This window comes from Notolepis coatsorum (genome assembly GCF_963971535.1).
Source record: "Notolepis coatsorum genome assembly, chromosome: 9".
NCBI lineage: Eukaryota > Metazoa > Chordata > Actinopteri > Aulopiformes > Paralepididae > Notolepis > Notolepis coatsorum.
Window position 1 is genome coordinate 143,454,096 of NC_140173.1, and position 13,612 is coordinate 143,467,707.

A 13,612-nucleotide genomic window follows, 5' to 3' on the forward strand; every position below is an offset into this window, starting at 1 on the left:
CTCTTGGGTACTGAACTGTCTCTTGGGTACTGAACAGTCTCTTGGTTACAGAACTGTCTCTTGGGTACTGAACTGTCTCTTGGGTACTGAACTGTCTCTTGGGTACTGAACTGTCTCTTGGGTACTGAACAGTCTCTTGGGTACTGAACAGTCTCTTGGGTACAGAACAGTCTCTTGGGTACTGAACAGTCTCTTGGGTACAGAACTGTCTGTCTCTTGGGTACAGAACTGTCTCTTGGGTACTGAACTGTCTCTTGGGTACTGAACTGTCTCTTGGGTACAGAACTGTCTCTTGGGTACTGAACTGTCTCTTGGGTACTGAACTGTCTCTTGGGTACTGAACTGTCTGTCTCTTGGGTACAGAACAGTCTCTTGGGTACTGAACTGTCTCTTGGGTACTGAACAGTCTCTTGGGTACTGAACAGTCTCTTGGGTACTGAACAGTCTCTTGGGTACAGAACAGTCTCTTGGGTACTGAACAGTCTCTTGGGTACAGAACTGTCTGTCTCTTGGGTACAGAACTGTCTCTTGGGTACTGAACTGTCTCTTGGGTACTGAACTGTCTCTTGGGTACTGAACTGTCTCTTGGGTACAGCACAGTCTCTTGGGTACAGAACAGTCTCTTGGGTACAGAACTGTCTCTTGGGTACTGAACAGTCTCTTGGGTACAGAACTGTCTCTTGGGTACTGAACAGTCTCTTGGGTACTGAACTGTCTATTGGGTACTGAACTGTCTCTTGGGTACTGAACTGTCTCTTGGGTACTGAACTGTCTCTTGGGTACTGAACTGTCTCTTGGGTACTGAACAGTCTCTTGGGTACTGAACTGTCTCTTGGGTACAGAACAGTCTCTTGGGTACAGAACAGTCTCTTGGGTACTGAACTGTCTATTGGGTACAGAACTGTCTCTTGGGTACTGAACTGTCTCTTGGGTACAGAACTGTCTCTTGGGTACTGAACTGTCTCTTGGGTACAGAACTGTCTCTTGGGTACTGAACTGTCTCTTGGGTACAGAACAGTCTCTTGGGTACTGAACTGTCTCTTGGGTACTGAACAGTCTCTTGGGTACAGAACTGTCTCTTGGGTACAGAACTGTCTCTTGGGTACTGAACTGTCTCTTGGGTACTGAACTGTCTCTTGGGTACTGAACAGTCTCTTGGGTACAGAACTGTCTCTTGGGTACTGAACTGTCTCTTGGGTACTGAACAGTCTCTTGGGTACAGAACTGTCTCTTGGGTACAGAACAGTCTCTTGGGTACAGAACTGTCTCTTGGGTACTGAACTGTCTCTTGGGTACAGAACTGTCTCTTGGGTACTGAACAGTCTCTTGGGTACTGAACTGTCTCTTGGGTACTGAACTGTCTCTTGGGTACTGAACAGTCTCTTGGGTACTGAACTGTCTCTTGGGTACTGAACAGTCTCTTGGGTACTGAACTGTCTCTTGGGTACAGAACAGTCTCTTGGGTACAGAACTGTCTCTTGGGTACTGAACTGTCTCTTGGGTACTGAACTGTCTCTTGGGTACTGAACAGTCTCTTGGGTACAGAACTGTCTCTTGGGTACAGAACAGTCTCTTGGGTACTGAACAGTCTCTTGGGTACAGAACTGTCTCTTGGGTACTGAACTGTCTCTTGGGTACAGAACTGTCTCTTGGGTACAGAACTGTCTCTTGGGTACTGAACTGTCTCTTGGGTACTGAACTGTCTCTTGGGTACAGAACTGTCTCTTGGGTACAGAACTGTCTCTTGGGTACTGAACTGTCTCTTGGGTACTGAACTGTCTCTTGGGTACTGAACTGTCTCTTGGGTACTGAACAGTCTCTTGGGTACTGAACAGTCTCTTGGGTACAGAACAGTCTCTTGGGTACTGAACAGTCTCTTGGGTACAGAACTGTCTGTCTCTTGGGTACAGAACTGTCTCTTGGGTACTGAACTGTCTCTTGGGTACTGAACTGTCTCTTGGGTACAGAACTGTCTCTTGGGTACTGAACTGTCTCTTGGGTACTGAACTGTCTCTTGGGTACTGAACTGTCTCTTGGGTACAGAACTGTCTGTCTCTTGGGTACAGAACAGTCTCTTGGGTACTGAACTGTCTCTTGGGTACTGAACAGTCTCTTGGGTACTGAACAGTCTCTTGGGTACTGAACAGTCTCTTGGGTACAGAACAGTCTCTTGGGTACTGAACAGTCTCTTGGGTACAGAACTGTCTGTCTCTTGGGTACAGAACTGTCTCTTGGGTACTGAACTGTCTCTTGGGTACTGAACTGTCTCTTGGGTACTGAACTGTCTCTTGGGTACAGCACAGTCTCTTGGGTACAGAACAGTCTCTTGGGTACAGAACTGTCTCTTGGGTACTGAACAGTCTCTTGGGTACAGAACTGTCTCTTGGGTACTGAACAGTCTCTTGGGTACTGAACTGTCTATTGGGTACTGAACTGTCTCTTGGGTACTGAACTGTCTCTTGGGTACTGAACTGTCTCTTGGGTACTGAACTGTCTCTTGGGTACTGAACAGTCTCTTGGGTACTGAACTGTCTCTTGGGTACAGAACAGTCTCTTGGGTACAGAACAGTCTCTTGGGTACTGAACTGTCTATTGGGTACAGAACTGTCTCTTGGGTACTGAACTGTCTCTTGGGTACAGAACTGTCTCTTGGGTACTGAACTGTCTCTTGGGTACAGAACTGTCTCTTGGGTACTGAACTGTCTCTTGGGTACAGAACAGTCTCTTGGGTACTGAACTGTCTCTTGGGTACTGAACAGTCTCTTGGGTACAGAACTGTCTCTTGGGTACAGAACTGTCTCTTGGGTACTGAACTGTCTCTTGGGTACTGAACTGTCTCTTGGGTACTGAACAGTCTCTTGGGTACAGAACTGTCTCTTGGGTACTGAACTGTCTCTTGGGTACTGAACAGTCTCTTGGGTACAGAACTGTCTCTTGGGTACAGAACTGTCTCTTGGGTACAGAACAGTCTCTTGGGTACAGAACTGTCTCTTGGGTACTGAACTGTCTCTTGGGTACAGAACTGTCTCTTGGGTACTGAACAGTCTCTTGGGTACTGAACTGTCTCTTGGGTACTGAACTGTCTCTTGGGTACTGAACAGTCTCTTGGGTACTGAACTGTCTCTTGGGTACTGAACAGTCTCTTGGGTACTGAACTGTCTCTTGGGTACAGAACAGTCTCTTGGGTACAGAACTGTCTCTTGGGTACTGAACTGTCTCTTGGGTACTGAACTGTCTCTTGGGTACTGAACAGTCTCTTGGGTACAGAACTGTCTCTTGGGTACAGAACAGTCTCTTGGGTACTGAACAGTCTCTTGGGTACAGAACTGTCTCTTGGGTACTGAACTGTCTCTTGGGTACAGAACTGTCTCTTGGGTACAGAACTGTCTCTTGGGTACTGAACTGTCTCTTGGGTACTGAACTGTCTCTTGGGTACAGAACTGTCTCTTGGGTACAGAACTGTCTCTTGGGTACAGAACTGTCTCTTGGGTACAGAACTGTCTCTTGGGTACTGAACTGTCTCTTGGGTACTGAACTGTCTCTTGGGTACAGAACTGTCTCTTGGGTACAGAACTGTCTCTTGGGTACAGAACAGTCTCTTGGGTACTGAACTGTCTCTTGGGTACAGAACTGTCTCTTGGGTACTGAACTGTCTCTTGGGTACTGAACTGTCTCTTGGGTACAGAACTGTCTCTTGGGTACTGAACTGTCTCTTGGGTACAGAACTGTCTCTTGGGTACAGAACAGTCTATTGGGTACAGAACTGTCTCTTGGGTACAGAACAGTCTATTGGGTACTGAACTGTCTCTTGGGTACAGAACAGTCTCTTGGGTACAGAACAGTCTATTGGGTACAGAACAGTCTATTGGGTACAGAACTGTCTCTTGGGTACAGAACTGTCTCTTGGGTACTGAACTGTCTCTTGGGTACAGAACTGTCTCTTGGGTACAGAACAGTCTATTGGGTACTGAACTGTCTCTTGGGTACTGAACTGTCTCTTGGGTACTGAACAGTCTCTTGGGTACAGAACAGTCTATTGGGTACAGAACAGTCTATTGGGTACAGAACTGTCTCTTGGGTACAGAACTGTCTCTTGGGTACTGAACTGTCTCTTGGGTACAGAACTGTCTCTTGGGTACTGAACTGTCTCTTGGGTACTGAACTGTCTCTTGGGTACAGAACTGTCTCTTGGGTACTGAACTGTCTCTTGGGTACAGAACTGTCTCTTGGGTACTGAACTGTCTCTTGGGTACAGAACTGTCTCTTGGGTACTGAACTGTCTCTTGGGTACAGAACTGTCTCTTGGGTACTGAACAGTCTCTCGGGTGCCATTGTACTGATTATATCTCACTGACTGCACCAGCCCATTATCTCCTTTTCAGGGCCATTCCATCAGCGTTACCTGTATGAGCCGTACACCACCGTTTGACAGTCGACCACGAGAAACTTCTGCTCCATTGCTCCATGGAATTTCGCCCCCGATCGACAGAGGTATTCCTGGCCCTTCACGGTGCGCACTCTCATGTTCTGGAGGCAAGCGAGCAGAAAGAGCACGTCAGTCAGGATGTCGTCAAAACGTATTATGTGACAGCTAAATGGCCGTCCGTTATACAAAAAACATACAGAGACTCTTAACAGAATGCAGTCCTCCTCTAAGGCTCGATGCAAACACTGTGATCAGATAGGGAGGAGGTGTATTATGCACTTGTGCACACATTATGACATATTATGCAAATATAGAGCAGTGTACTTCCTGTGTGTCAGAGCAGTGTTGTTTTCATGTTTGCTATGAATGCCCTTTATAATGAGTATTTAAATACTGTGTTTCAGCCTTTCAGAACTATAGCTAGTAATTACTACCCCACCCAGCTCAAACAGGAGGAACGAGGGTTTGAAGTAAAAAGCTTCAGGGCTTTTCCACAGCAGTAAAGCGCTAATGTTTTAGAAATGACTGCCCTCTTAACTCTTTCATGGCCACAAGCTTTCCCCATCTGCACTTTCTAGCGCCAGCTTTTCTTGACCATTTTCACGATATTTCACAATCTTTGCGGAGCTATTGTATATTCTATATTATAGCTATGGAGACACTATTTCTAGTCCAACATGTAAAAAAGAGTTTTTTTCTACACACTGTAGTTTGTAGTTTATTACACGCTAAACATCGCCCATTTCCAAAATAATCCAGTCTTTTTCCATAGATCGCGAGATAAAACGCGTCACAAAATCATCAAGGGGGGGGGGGGGGGGGGTAGTCTTACCCCGAAAATGTGATTGTTAGAAAAGGCTTGGTTTAGGTCCGGTAAAAATGGACACTGTGAAACAGAAACATGTTTCAGGTTCGGTAAAATAGACATAGGGGGTCCTTACCTTAGCCAGAAGGTACTCCAAAAATAATAATTCCAATGATCCCATCGGCGATCGTGATTACTCGTTTATATGTAATTACACGTGTTTACGGGAAACTATAGGTTTTGAGGCGAGCAGATCTCCTAGCGATTGCTGTGCAAGCGCTCCTCCCCCTCAGAGCGAGTCTTGACAGTCCAGTTCAGCCATTGTCTCTACTGATCCCTTTCTATCAGAGTTCAAACGGTAGGTGATACTGCCACCTGGTGAGATTCGATCGGCATTGCAATTCCAACGTAGGCAAATGAGCCAGGGATGGCTAGAGTGATCAGGATGATCGTTTAGAACGGGGATCAAAGGGAAAAAATCAAGGATCCAAAAACGAGTTTACTCGTTATTGGCGCTCAAGCGTTGGTGGCGAAACATGAGTTTACTCGTTATTGGCCACCAATGAGTTAAAGAAGCACAGCTTAGGTATGGTGCACTGTGTGCAATTTTTGGGAGAGACATTTTTAACTCAAATGTTTAAAAAAACGGTTATGTTTTAATAACTAAACAACATTAATAAACAAACTGCACAGAGGGAAACACCTTGAACACAATTTGAAGCTAGAAAGCTGTTGTTGTTGGTGGTGATGGAAGGGTCCAATTTAGTTTACAAATATAATTCACTATTTAAAAGAATAATCTTCTAGGCTTACTTTTAGTTCATCAGAGTACATACCAAAATTATTTTTTTCCTTTTATTATGACGATATAACAAATAATTACATTTCAAGTTGGGTAAATGTGTTTTGTAATCTGATTGCAGGCTCTGCTAATTAAGCAAATCTCTCTCCCCAAACTGCACAGTGCACCATTAAACTACACCTACTGTACAGCTTTAAAGCTACACCTTTAAAGCTACACCTTTAAAACTACACGCTCTGTGGTCTGTAAACACAAGCAGGGAACAGGTTTTCACTTCCTCTGTGGTCTAAATACAAGCAGGAAATGGGTTTTCACTTCCTCTGTGGTCTAAACACAAACAGGAAACAGGTTTTGACTTCCTCTGTGGTCTAAACACAAACAGGAAACAGGTTTCGACTTCCTCTGTGGTCTAAACACAAGCAGGAAACAGGTTTTGACTTCCGCTGTGGTCTAAACACAAACAGGAAACAGGTTTTGACTTCCTCTGTGGTCTAAACACACGCAGGAAACAGGTTTTTACTTCCTCTGTGGTCTAAACACAAACAGGAAACAGGTTTCGACTTCCTCTGTGGTCTAAACACAAGCAGGAAACAGGTTTTGACTTTTGCTGTGGTCTAAACACAAACAGGAAACAGGTTTTGACTTCCTCTGTGGTAAAAACAAACAGGAAACAGGTTTTGACTTCCTCTGTGGTCTAAACACAAGCAGGAAACAGGTTTTGACTTCCGCTGTGGTCTAAACACAAACAGGAAACAGGTTTTGACTTCCTCTGTGGTAAACACAAACAGGAAACAGGTTTTGACTTCCTCTGTGGTAAAAACAAACAAGAAACAGGTTTTGACTTCCTCTGTGGTCTAAACACAAACAGGAAACAGGTTTTGACTTCCTCTGTGGTAAACACAAACAGGAAACAGGTTTTGACTTCCTCTGTGGTAAAAACAAACAGGAAACAGGTTTTGACTTCCTCTGTGGTCTAAACACAAACAGGAAACAGGTTTTGACTTCCTCTGTGGTAAACACAAACAGGAAGCAGGTTTTGACTTCCTCTGTGGTAAACACAAACAGGAAACAGGTTTTGACTTCCTCTGTGGTAAAAACAAACAGGAAACAGGTTTTGACTTCCTCTGTGGTAAAAACAAACAGGAAACAGGTTTTGACTTCCTCTGTGGTCTAAACACAAGCGGGAAACATGTTTTGACTTCCTCTGTGGTAAACACAAACAGGAAACATGTTTTGACTTCCTCTGTGGTAAACACAAGCAGGAAACAGGTTTTGACTTCCTCTGTGGTAAACACAAACAGGAAGCAGGTTTTGACGTCCTCTGTGGTCTAAACACAAACAGGAAACAGGTTTTGACTTCCTCTGTGGTAAACACAAGCAGGAAATGGATTTTGACTTCCTCTGTGGTAAACACAAGCAGGACACAGCATTTGACTTCCTCTGTGGGTGCAATGTTGTTGTTAACTTGCCACCACACTAACAGTGTACAGTAGGGGACAACTCACATCATAGCAAATAAGGTGAACCAAACAAAAAACATTAGTTTAGTATAGTCTACTTGCCCTGAGCGTGTGGATTTTGATGTCTAGGTTCTCAGCCATTGTAAGGAATCTTTTCAAATGGGAATCATCCAGAAGAATGTAGACGGGTACGCCCCGGATAGATGCGTCAACGGTCTCTTTGAATATGTCCACGTCCGTAAAAATGTCCATCACGATGGCAATGACCTGTGAGGAAATACAAAAAGACATTTGGATCAGTTAAAGGTGCCTAGAGTCAGCTTGGGTGACGATGGCTACAGTTATTGTACAGTGGCTCAGGAGGTAGAGCGTCTGGTAATCAGAAAGTTCCCAGTTCGATCCTCGCTCCTCCCGGGCAGCGCGTCGAAGTGTCCTTGAGCAAGACACTTAACGCCTAATTGCTCCCGATGAGCAGATTGGCACCTTGCACGGTTGCCTCCGCCGTTGGTGCGTGAATGTGTGAGTGAATGGGTGAATGTGAGGCACAAGATATTGTAAAGCATATATATAAAAGAGATATATAAATGCACCATTTACCATTTACCGTTGCATCCACACTCCTACGCAGAGAGTTGGACGACCCAAAGATGGATTTTTTTTATAATTTTATTTCACAGCATCTGTTGGCCTGTTGCTTTAACATAATGTTCCTCATTAATCCTTTGGTACTTAAGCTTATTTGTGTCCGTAAAGCAAGTGTTTCCAGTGATGCTGAGAGGAGGCAAACGCTGGAGCGGCTTTGTCAACAGTGTACTTTACTTCTCCAGGACAGAAATGAGAATAAGGACATTGATCTCTCCACACACACACACACACAGATCCTCACTTGCACTCTCTCACACACAAACACACTACAAAAAAGGTCACTTTAAAAATAGATAATTGCATATTGTATATTATTGCACATAGTGTGTTACAATGCTTCTTAGCTTAGCACTGTATTGTATTTTATTGTATTTTATTCTTATTTGACGGTGAATAACACCATGCTAAAATTGACCAGACATGAAAAGTTTACCACTGAGCTCATTCAGCACCTTCTTGAGATCACGTGTACAAAACATCTAAGCAAATGAATAAAGGGCAGATGATTAAACAGAAGGTTTTGTAGATACACTACTGAATTCTGCCATCCGGACACATGCAATTAGAAATATGCTTATAGAATATAGAATATCAGGCCTATAAATGACCTTATTATGGCCAAGTCACACATCTATGGATTGGGACAAATCTCCCCTTTCCAATGGCAGAGTTCAATCTCTATTTAGTATCACCAGGCGTGCAGCAAGAACCATGAATGAATACTACTGTAAGTACAGTTACTTTTTTATAATGTACATTTCTCTGACATTTTTTATCAGATTGCAACGCCATTTTTTGCTAGACGTTCACAGAAAGGTAGAGAGACTTAACTTATTTAATAAACTTAATAATTTATGGCAATAACGTTCAGGTTTGTTCCACTCGTGAGATATGATCCCGAAAATAAAGAGGAAAAAAAATACTTAAAAAGAAGTCAGATGATTGACAGGGGCTGGAGTGAGCTGGGAAGTGTCGTTTTTTGAAATTCGAAAGCCCTGGGTCTCTTCTCTCAAAAGACTACACTCAAGTTAGGTTGCGCCAAATCCTCGCGTCAAGCCTCACCTTTTTCCGACTCGATTGCCTGAGATTTCTATAAACTAATATTTCCCTAATAACACTTAAAATCATTAGTAAACAAACGTAGTGCTGGAAATATACACTTTGACTGCTGTTTTGACAGGGTTAGGGTCATTACTCTTGGCTAAATTTGAAAAAAAGGTGGTAATTGTTTTCCGATGCGCCTCCAGGAAAACCACTTGGCAGAAACATCTGATTGGTCTGCCAAGTGGAGTCTGTAGAAGACCTTTGTTGCGTGTGCCCGGGCCGCGTGTAGCTTTATGCCAAGCAAGCAGTGCAAAAATTTACCGTAGTGGCGTGCAGTAATGCGCCTTTCATTTTCCGCCGCCCAGCGCCCAGGTCGCGCGGAAATAGGCTGTCTATTGCCATTCTCTTTGACAAACTCTAACCTTAACCAGCTCCTTAACAGCGCCTAAACTTAACCGTTCTAACCTTAACCAACTCCGAAACAATGCCTAACCTTAACCTTAACCTTAACCATGCCTAACCTTAACCATAGAAATTATATTGCCATTCTCTTTGACAAACTCTAACCTTAACCAGCTCCTTAACAGCGCCTAAACTTAACCGTTCTAACCTTAACCAACTCCGAAACAATGCCTAACCTTAACCTTAACCTTAACCATGCCTAACCTTAACCGGCGAAAGAATACACGTTAAAAAAAAATCACGTTAAAAAATATTTTCGATGGGATTCGAACTCGCCAGCAAACGAGCCATAGGATCCACAGCCATGTGGCCTTGCCAATTGAGCTATTTCTAGATACTGAATAAGGGGCGGTGACTTATATATATTGAGCTCCGCTCGTGTCGAACCAAGGCGGGATCTCATGCGCATGCGCGGGCACCTCGCGCGAGCACGCCGGCGCACGCACGCACCTGAGCGAGCACGCCGCCGCCGGTGCACGCACGGTAGCATTTGTCTAAGCGGGGCCTGAAAATAAGGGCGCTTTACCGCACTGGCGTGCGGTGACGAATGCGGAAGCATTTTTGCACTGCTTGCTTGGCATTAAGGAAAACGCGCCCGGGCCTGAAAGAGTGCTCTCACGTTTGTTAATTTATCAGAAGTTGCCTACTGCAGCTTTAAGTCAGAACAGCTGAGCGGATCGTGGGTGCCCCCCTCCCTTCCCCTCCCTCCACGACATTTATAACACACGCCTGGCCCGCAAAGCACTCCGACATCACCCACCCCTCACAGCGCTTAACTTCAGTCTCCTGCCCTCCGGGAGGAGAATGAGGAGCCTCCGAGCCAGGACTAGCAGACTGAAAGACAGCTTCATCCATCAGGCTGTCAGGAAGATGAACTCTCTCCCAGCCCCCCCCCCCCCTCTTACTCTGCCCCAACAGACTCTGGACTAGGACCCCCCACTGACACACACGCACACCATCCCACAGACACACACTGCCACTTTACCTAACTCACTGCCACTTTATTTTACTATGTACTACTGCTAGGAGATATTTGCACTAAGTTCTTTTCAACTCCTTTTATTTCATTCATTCATTTAATTTCAGCTACTATTATATTATACATAGTCCTATATATTGTGTATTGTATATTGTGTCCTACATGTTACTTTGTGTTTTATATTGTCTAGATCTTTTTCATATACACCGTGGGAATGGGGGAACGAAATAAAATGGAAAATAAAGTTGACTTTGACTTTGACTTGAATTGGTAATTTTGTCTATTCAATATGTGATCACAAGCTCAATGTCTTGATGTAAATTCTGTTCATGCTGCTCTGCCGTCTCATTGAGTACAAGGACAGGTGTTGATCTCATTAACTCATCCAGCGCCAGGGGTCGCTGTCTATCTTCTGGCTAGAACGCCATCGCTTTAATCAATGGGGACACTGCGAAATTTGCGAGTATAGGTCTAATAACACCGTAGATTGTCAGTGAGTTGCTTCTGGTCAACATGCAAAAAACTGATTGTTTTTTCATCCGTACATTTCCGTTTTATACCGTTTTGAATGAGTATAGTTTTGGTGATTCTTAGTAATCCCAGGAAAAGACGCAATAATAGCGTTTTAGTGGAATGCACTTATCACGTTGTAATTTTTCGCCTGATTATCGAATCTTCCTGAAATCAACGCTAGATTATCGTTATTATCCTTCCTCATGCAAGAATGAAACAGGGCTTGTAGCGCGGCGCTAACGATTAAAACCCGAGTTTTCTCGTGATTGGCGCTTGAAGGGAATTAATCCCACCCAAGTCCTTTGGATTGATATTAGTATGGACCAGCTGACAGATTCACAAGCGACAAAGTTCTATTTCAAACGGAGTCTTTATTGTTGATCACACAGAGAAGAAGAACAGTCGCCCTCCACGGGGCTCAGCCTCTCGCACAGAATGAAGACACATGACTTTATACCTCTCGTGGACAAAGGAAGAGAAGGGAGGGGTGCGTGTGCGTGTGTGTGTGTGTGTGTGTGTGTGTGTGTGTGTGTGTGTGTGTGTGTGTGTGTGTGTGTGTGCGTGCGTGCGTGCGTGTGTGTGTGTGTAGGGAGGGATATGATTTATCTGCCCCTCCCCTGACTGGCCGCGCCACAGCCCCAACAAATCAAGAGGGATGCAGCAACAAGGGGGAAACGGGTCAGATGTAGCGAGAGAGAGACACAGACACAGAGACGCCAGGCCCCACGAGGGTGTCTTTAGATAGGAGATATTACCAGACATTAATGAACTGATGAACCTATCAACTTAAGATATTCACCATCAATGAACCGAAAAACCTATCACGCTGAACGGTTGGCGAGTTAACCCGACTTTTCTCGTGACTGGCACAGAATGAGTTAAACGGTGGAGTAGGGAGGCATCTTTTATGGATATTTGCTTATTATAGATTTTTATTTTTATAACATAATGCAATTTATTTATATTAAATTGCACATGTTTGGTTTCAATTAATTATTCACCCGCATGAGTTTGTAAGATAAGCAATTAGGCTAAACTGGTGTGTGGAACACACCCATAGGCAAGCATGCACACAACACACACACACACGCACACACGCACACACACACACACACACACACACACACACACACACACACACACACACACACACGCACACATACATCCCTCACCTTGGCATTCACTTAAAACCAATAATTTCCATGGTTTTCCAGTATAGTTACGTGAAGTTAATGAAAAAGAATGATGAATGGCAGGAAGAAAACCCAATACTTTGAGTCTTTGGCCCCCAGGCCTTGAGTTTGACACACAACCTACAGTTTTAGGGAGCCATACGTGAGACAATACGAGCTCAATGGCTTCACAGGTTGGCTTCTCAGATTCTCAAAAGGATCATTCTTGCTCCATAAGAGGTCTTTAGAAGCATTACGCTATACCTGAAACTCTCCTGTTTTAAAAAGAGGTTGCCGTAAGAAACCCATAGTTCTCATGGTCAAGTTCATAGGCATAGTTTTATATAGGGATGTAGACATGTCCCTGCCAAAGCTACGGAAACATGAATTATCACTACCAAAAAAACTGCAGAGTGAAACCTTTTGTTTTAGTATCATAATTCACAACATGTGCAAAACAGAGCCTTTTTATCTGTTGCTGAAGTGTAGGTTGACAGTTGCATCAAGAAACTATCGGCAAGCTATCCTATTATCTGCGATATACAATCAACAACCTGGACCTTCCTCCCTGAGCTCGCCTTGGGACACCTGCTTTACCGTTTGAGGTGCACCGCCCCCGTCAAACTCCCCACCTGCCACGGTCCCATGGTCACGTGCCAGCAGAGCCGGACGCTTCACTCCAGAAGCGAGAGCCCGCTCTGAGTGAGTGAGTGAGTGAGTGAGTGAGTGAGTGAGTGAGTGAGTGAGTGAGTGAGGAAACAATAAGAGTAAGGGCAGAGGCCTCCCGCTTAACCTACACCTCTCAAGTCTCTTCACAGACCTGAAGCAATAAGGTTTTTGACCACAAAAAAAGTAAATCCCATGGGCGGCTGATTGGCGCAAGGTGCTCGCGTCTAATGCAGGAGACGCTGGGTTCGAGCCCAGCTCTCGGCGTTGCTACCGGCTTGGCCGGCCGTCATACTAACACAATTGGCAAGTGTTAGAGGGTGGGGAAAGCCGGTGGGTGGGGATTTGACATTGTGGACAGCGACTCCTACAGGTCGGTTTGGTGACGCCGGTGCGACGGAAGCGGGAAGTGACGGGGGCAGCGTGAGCCTCCCACGCGCTACTCCTCGCCACTGAGAGTTCGAGCTGCTGCGGTGAAAAGATGCGACAGGCTGCCTCCTCGTGTACCGGAGGGGACACGTGCTGCAAGGCTTCTATCCTCACTACAGCCGACCTGTGGGAGGCATAATCTAGCAACGTTCAAGACAGGGGAGGGAAGAATTGGATATACGAAATTGGGATGGGAGACAAATAGAAAA

At 44.9% G+C, this 13,612-nt stretch overlaps 1 protein-coding gene across 1 annotated transcript in view; it reads right to left on the minus strand.

Annotated features, from left to right (window-relative positions):
• fam83b (family with sequence similarity 83 member B) overlaps positions 1-13,612 on the minus strand; it is a 47,885-nt gene that overhangs the window by 8,345 nt on the left and 25,928 nt on the right. The window contains exons 3-4 of the mRNA XM_084321369.1: positions 7,596-7,760; positions 4,403-4,527 (exon numbers count right to left, since the gene is read on the minus strand). Coding sequence (XP_084177495.1) covers positions 4,403-4,527; positions 7,596-7,760 — 290 coding nt within the window. The remainder of the gene's footprint in view (positions 1-4,402; positions 4,528-7,595; positions 7,761-13,612) is intronic.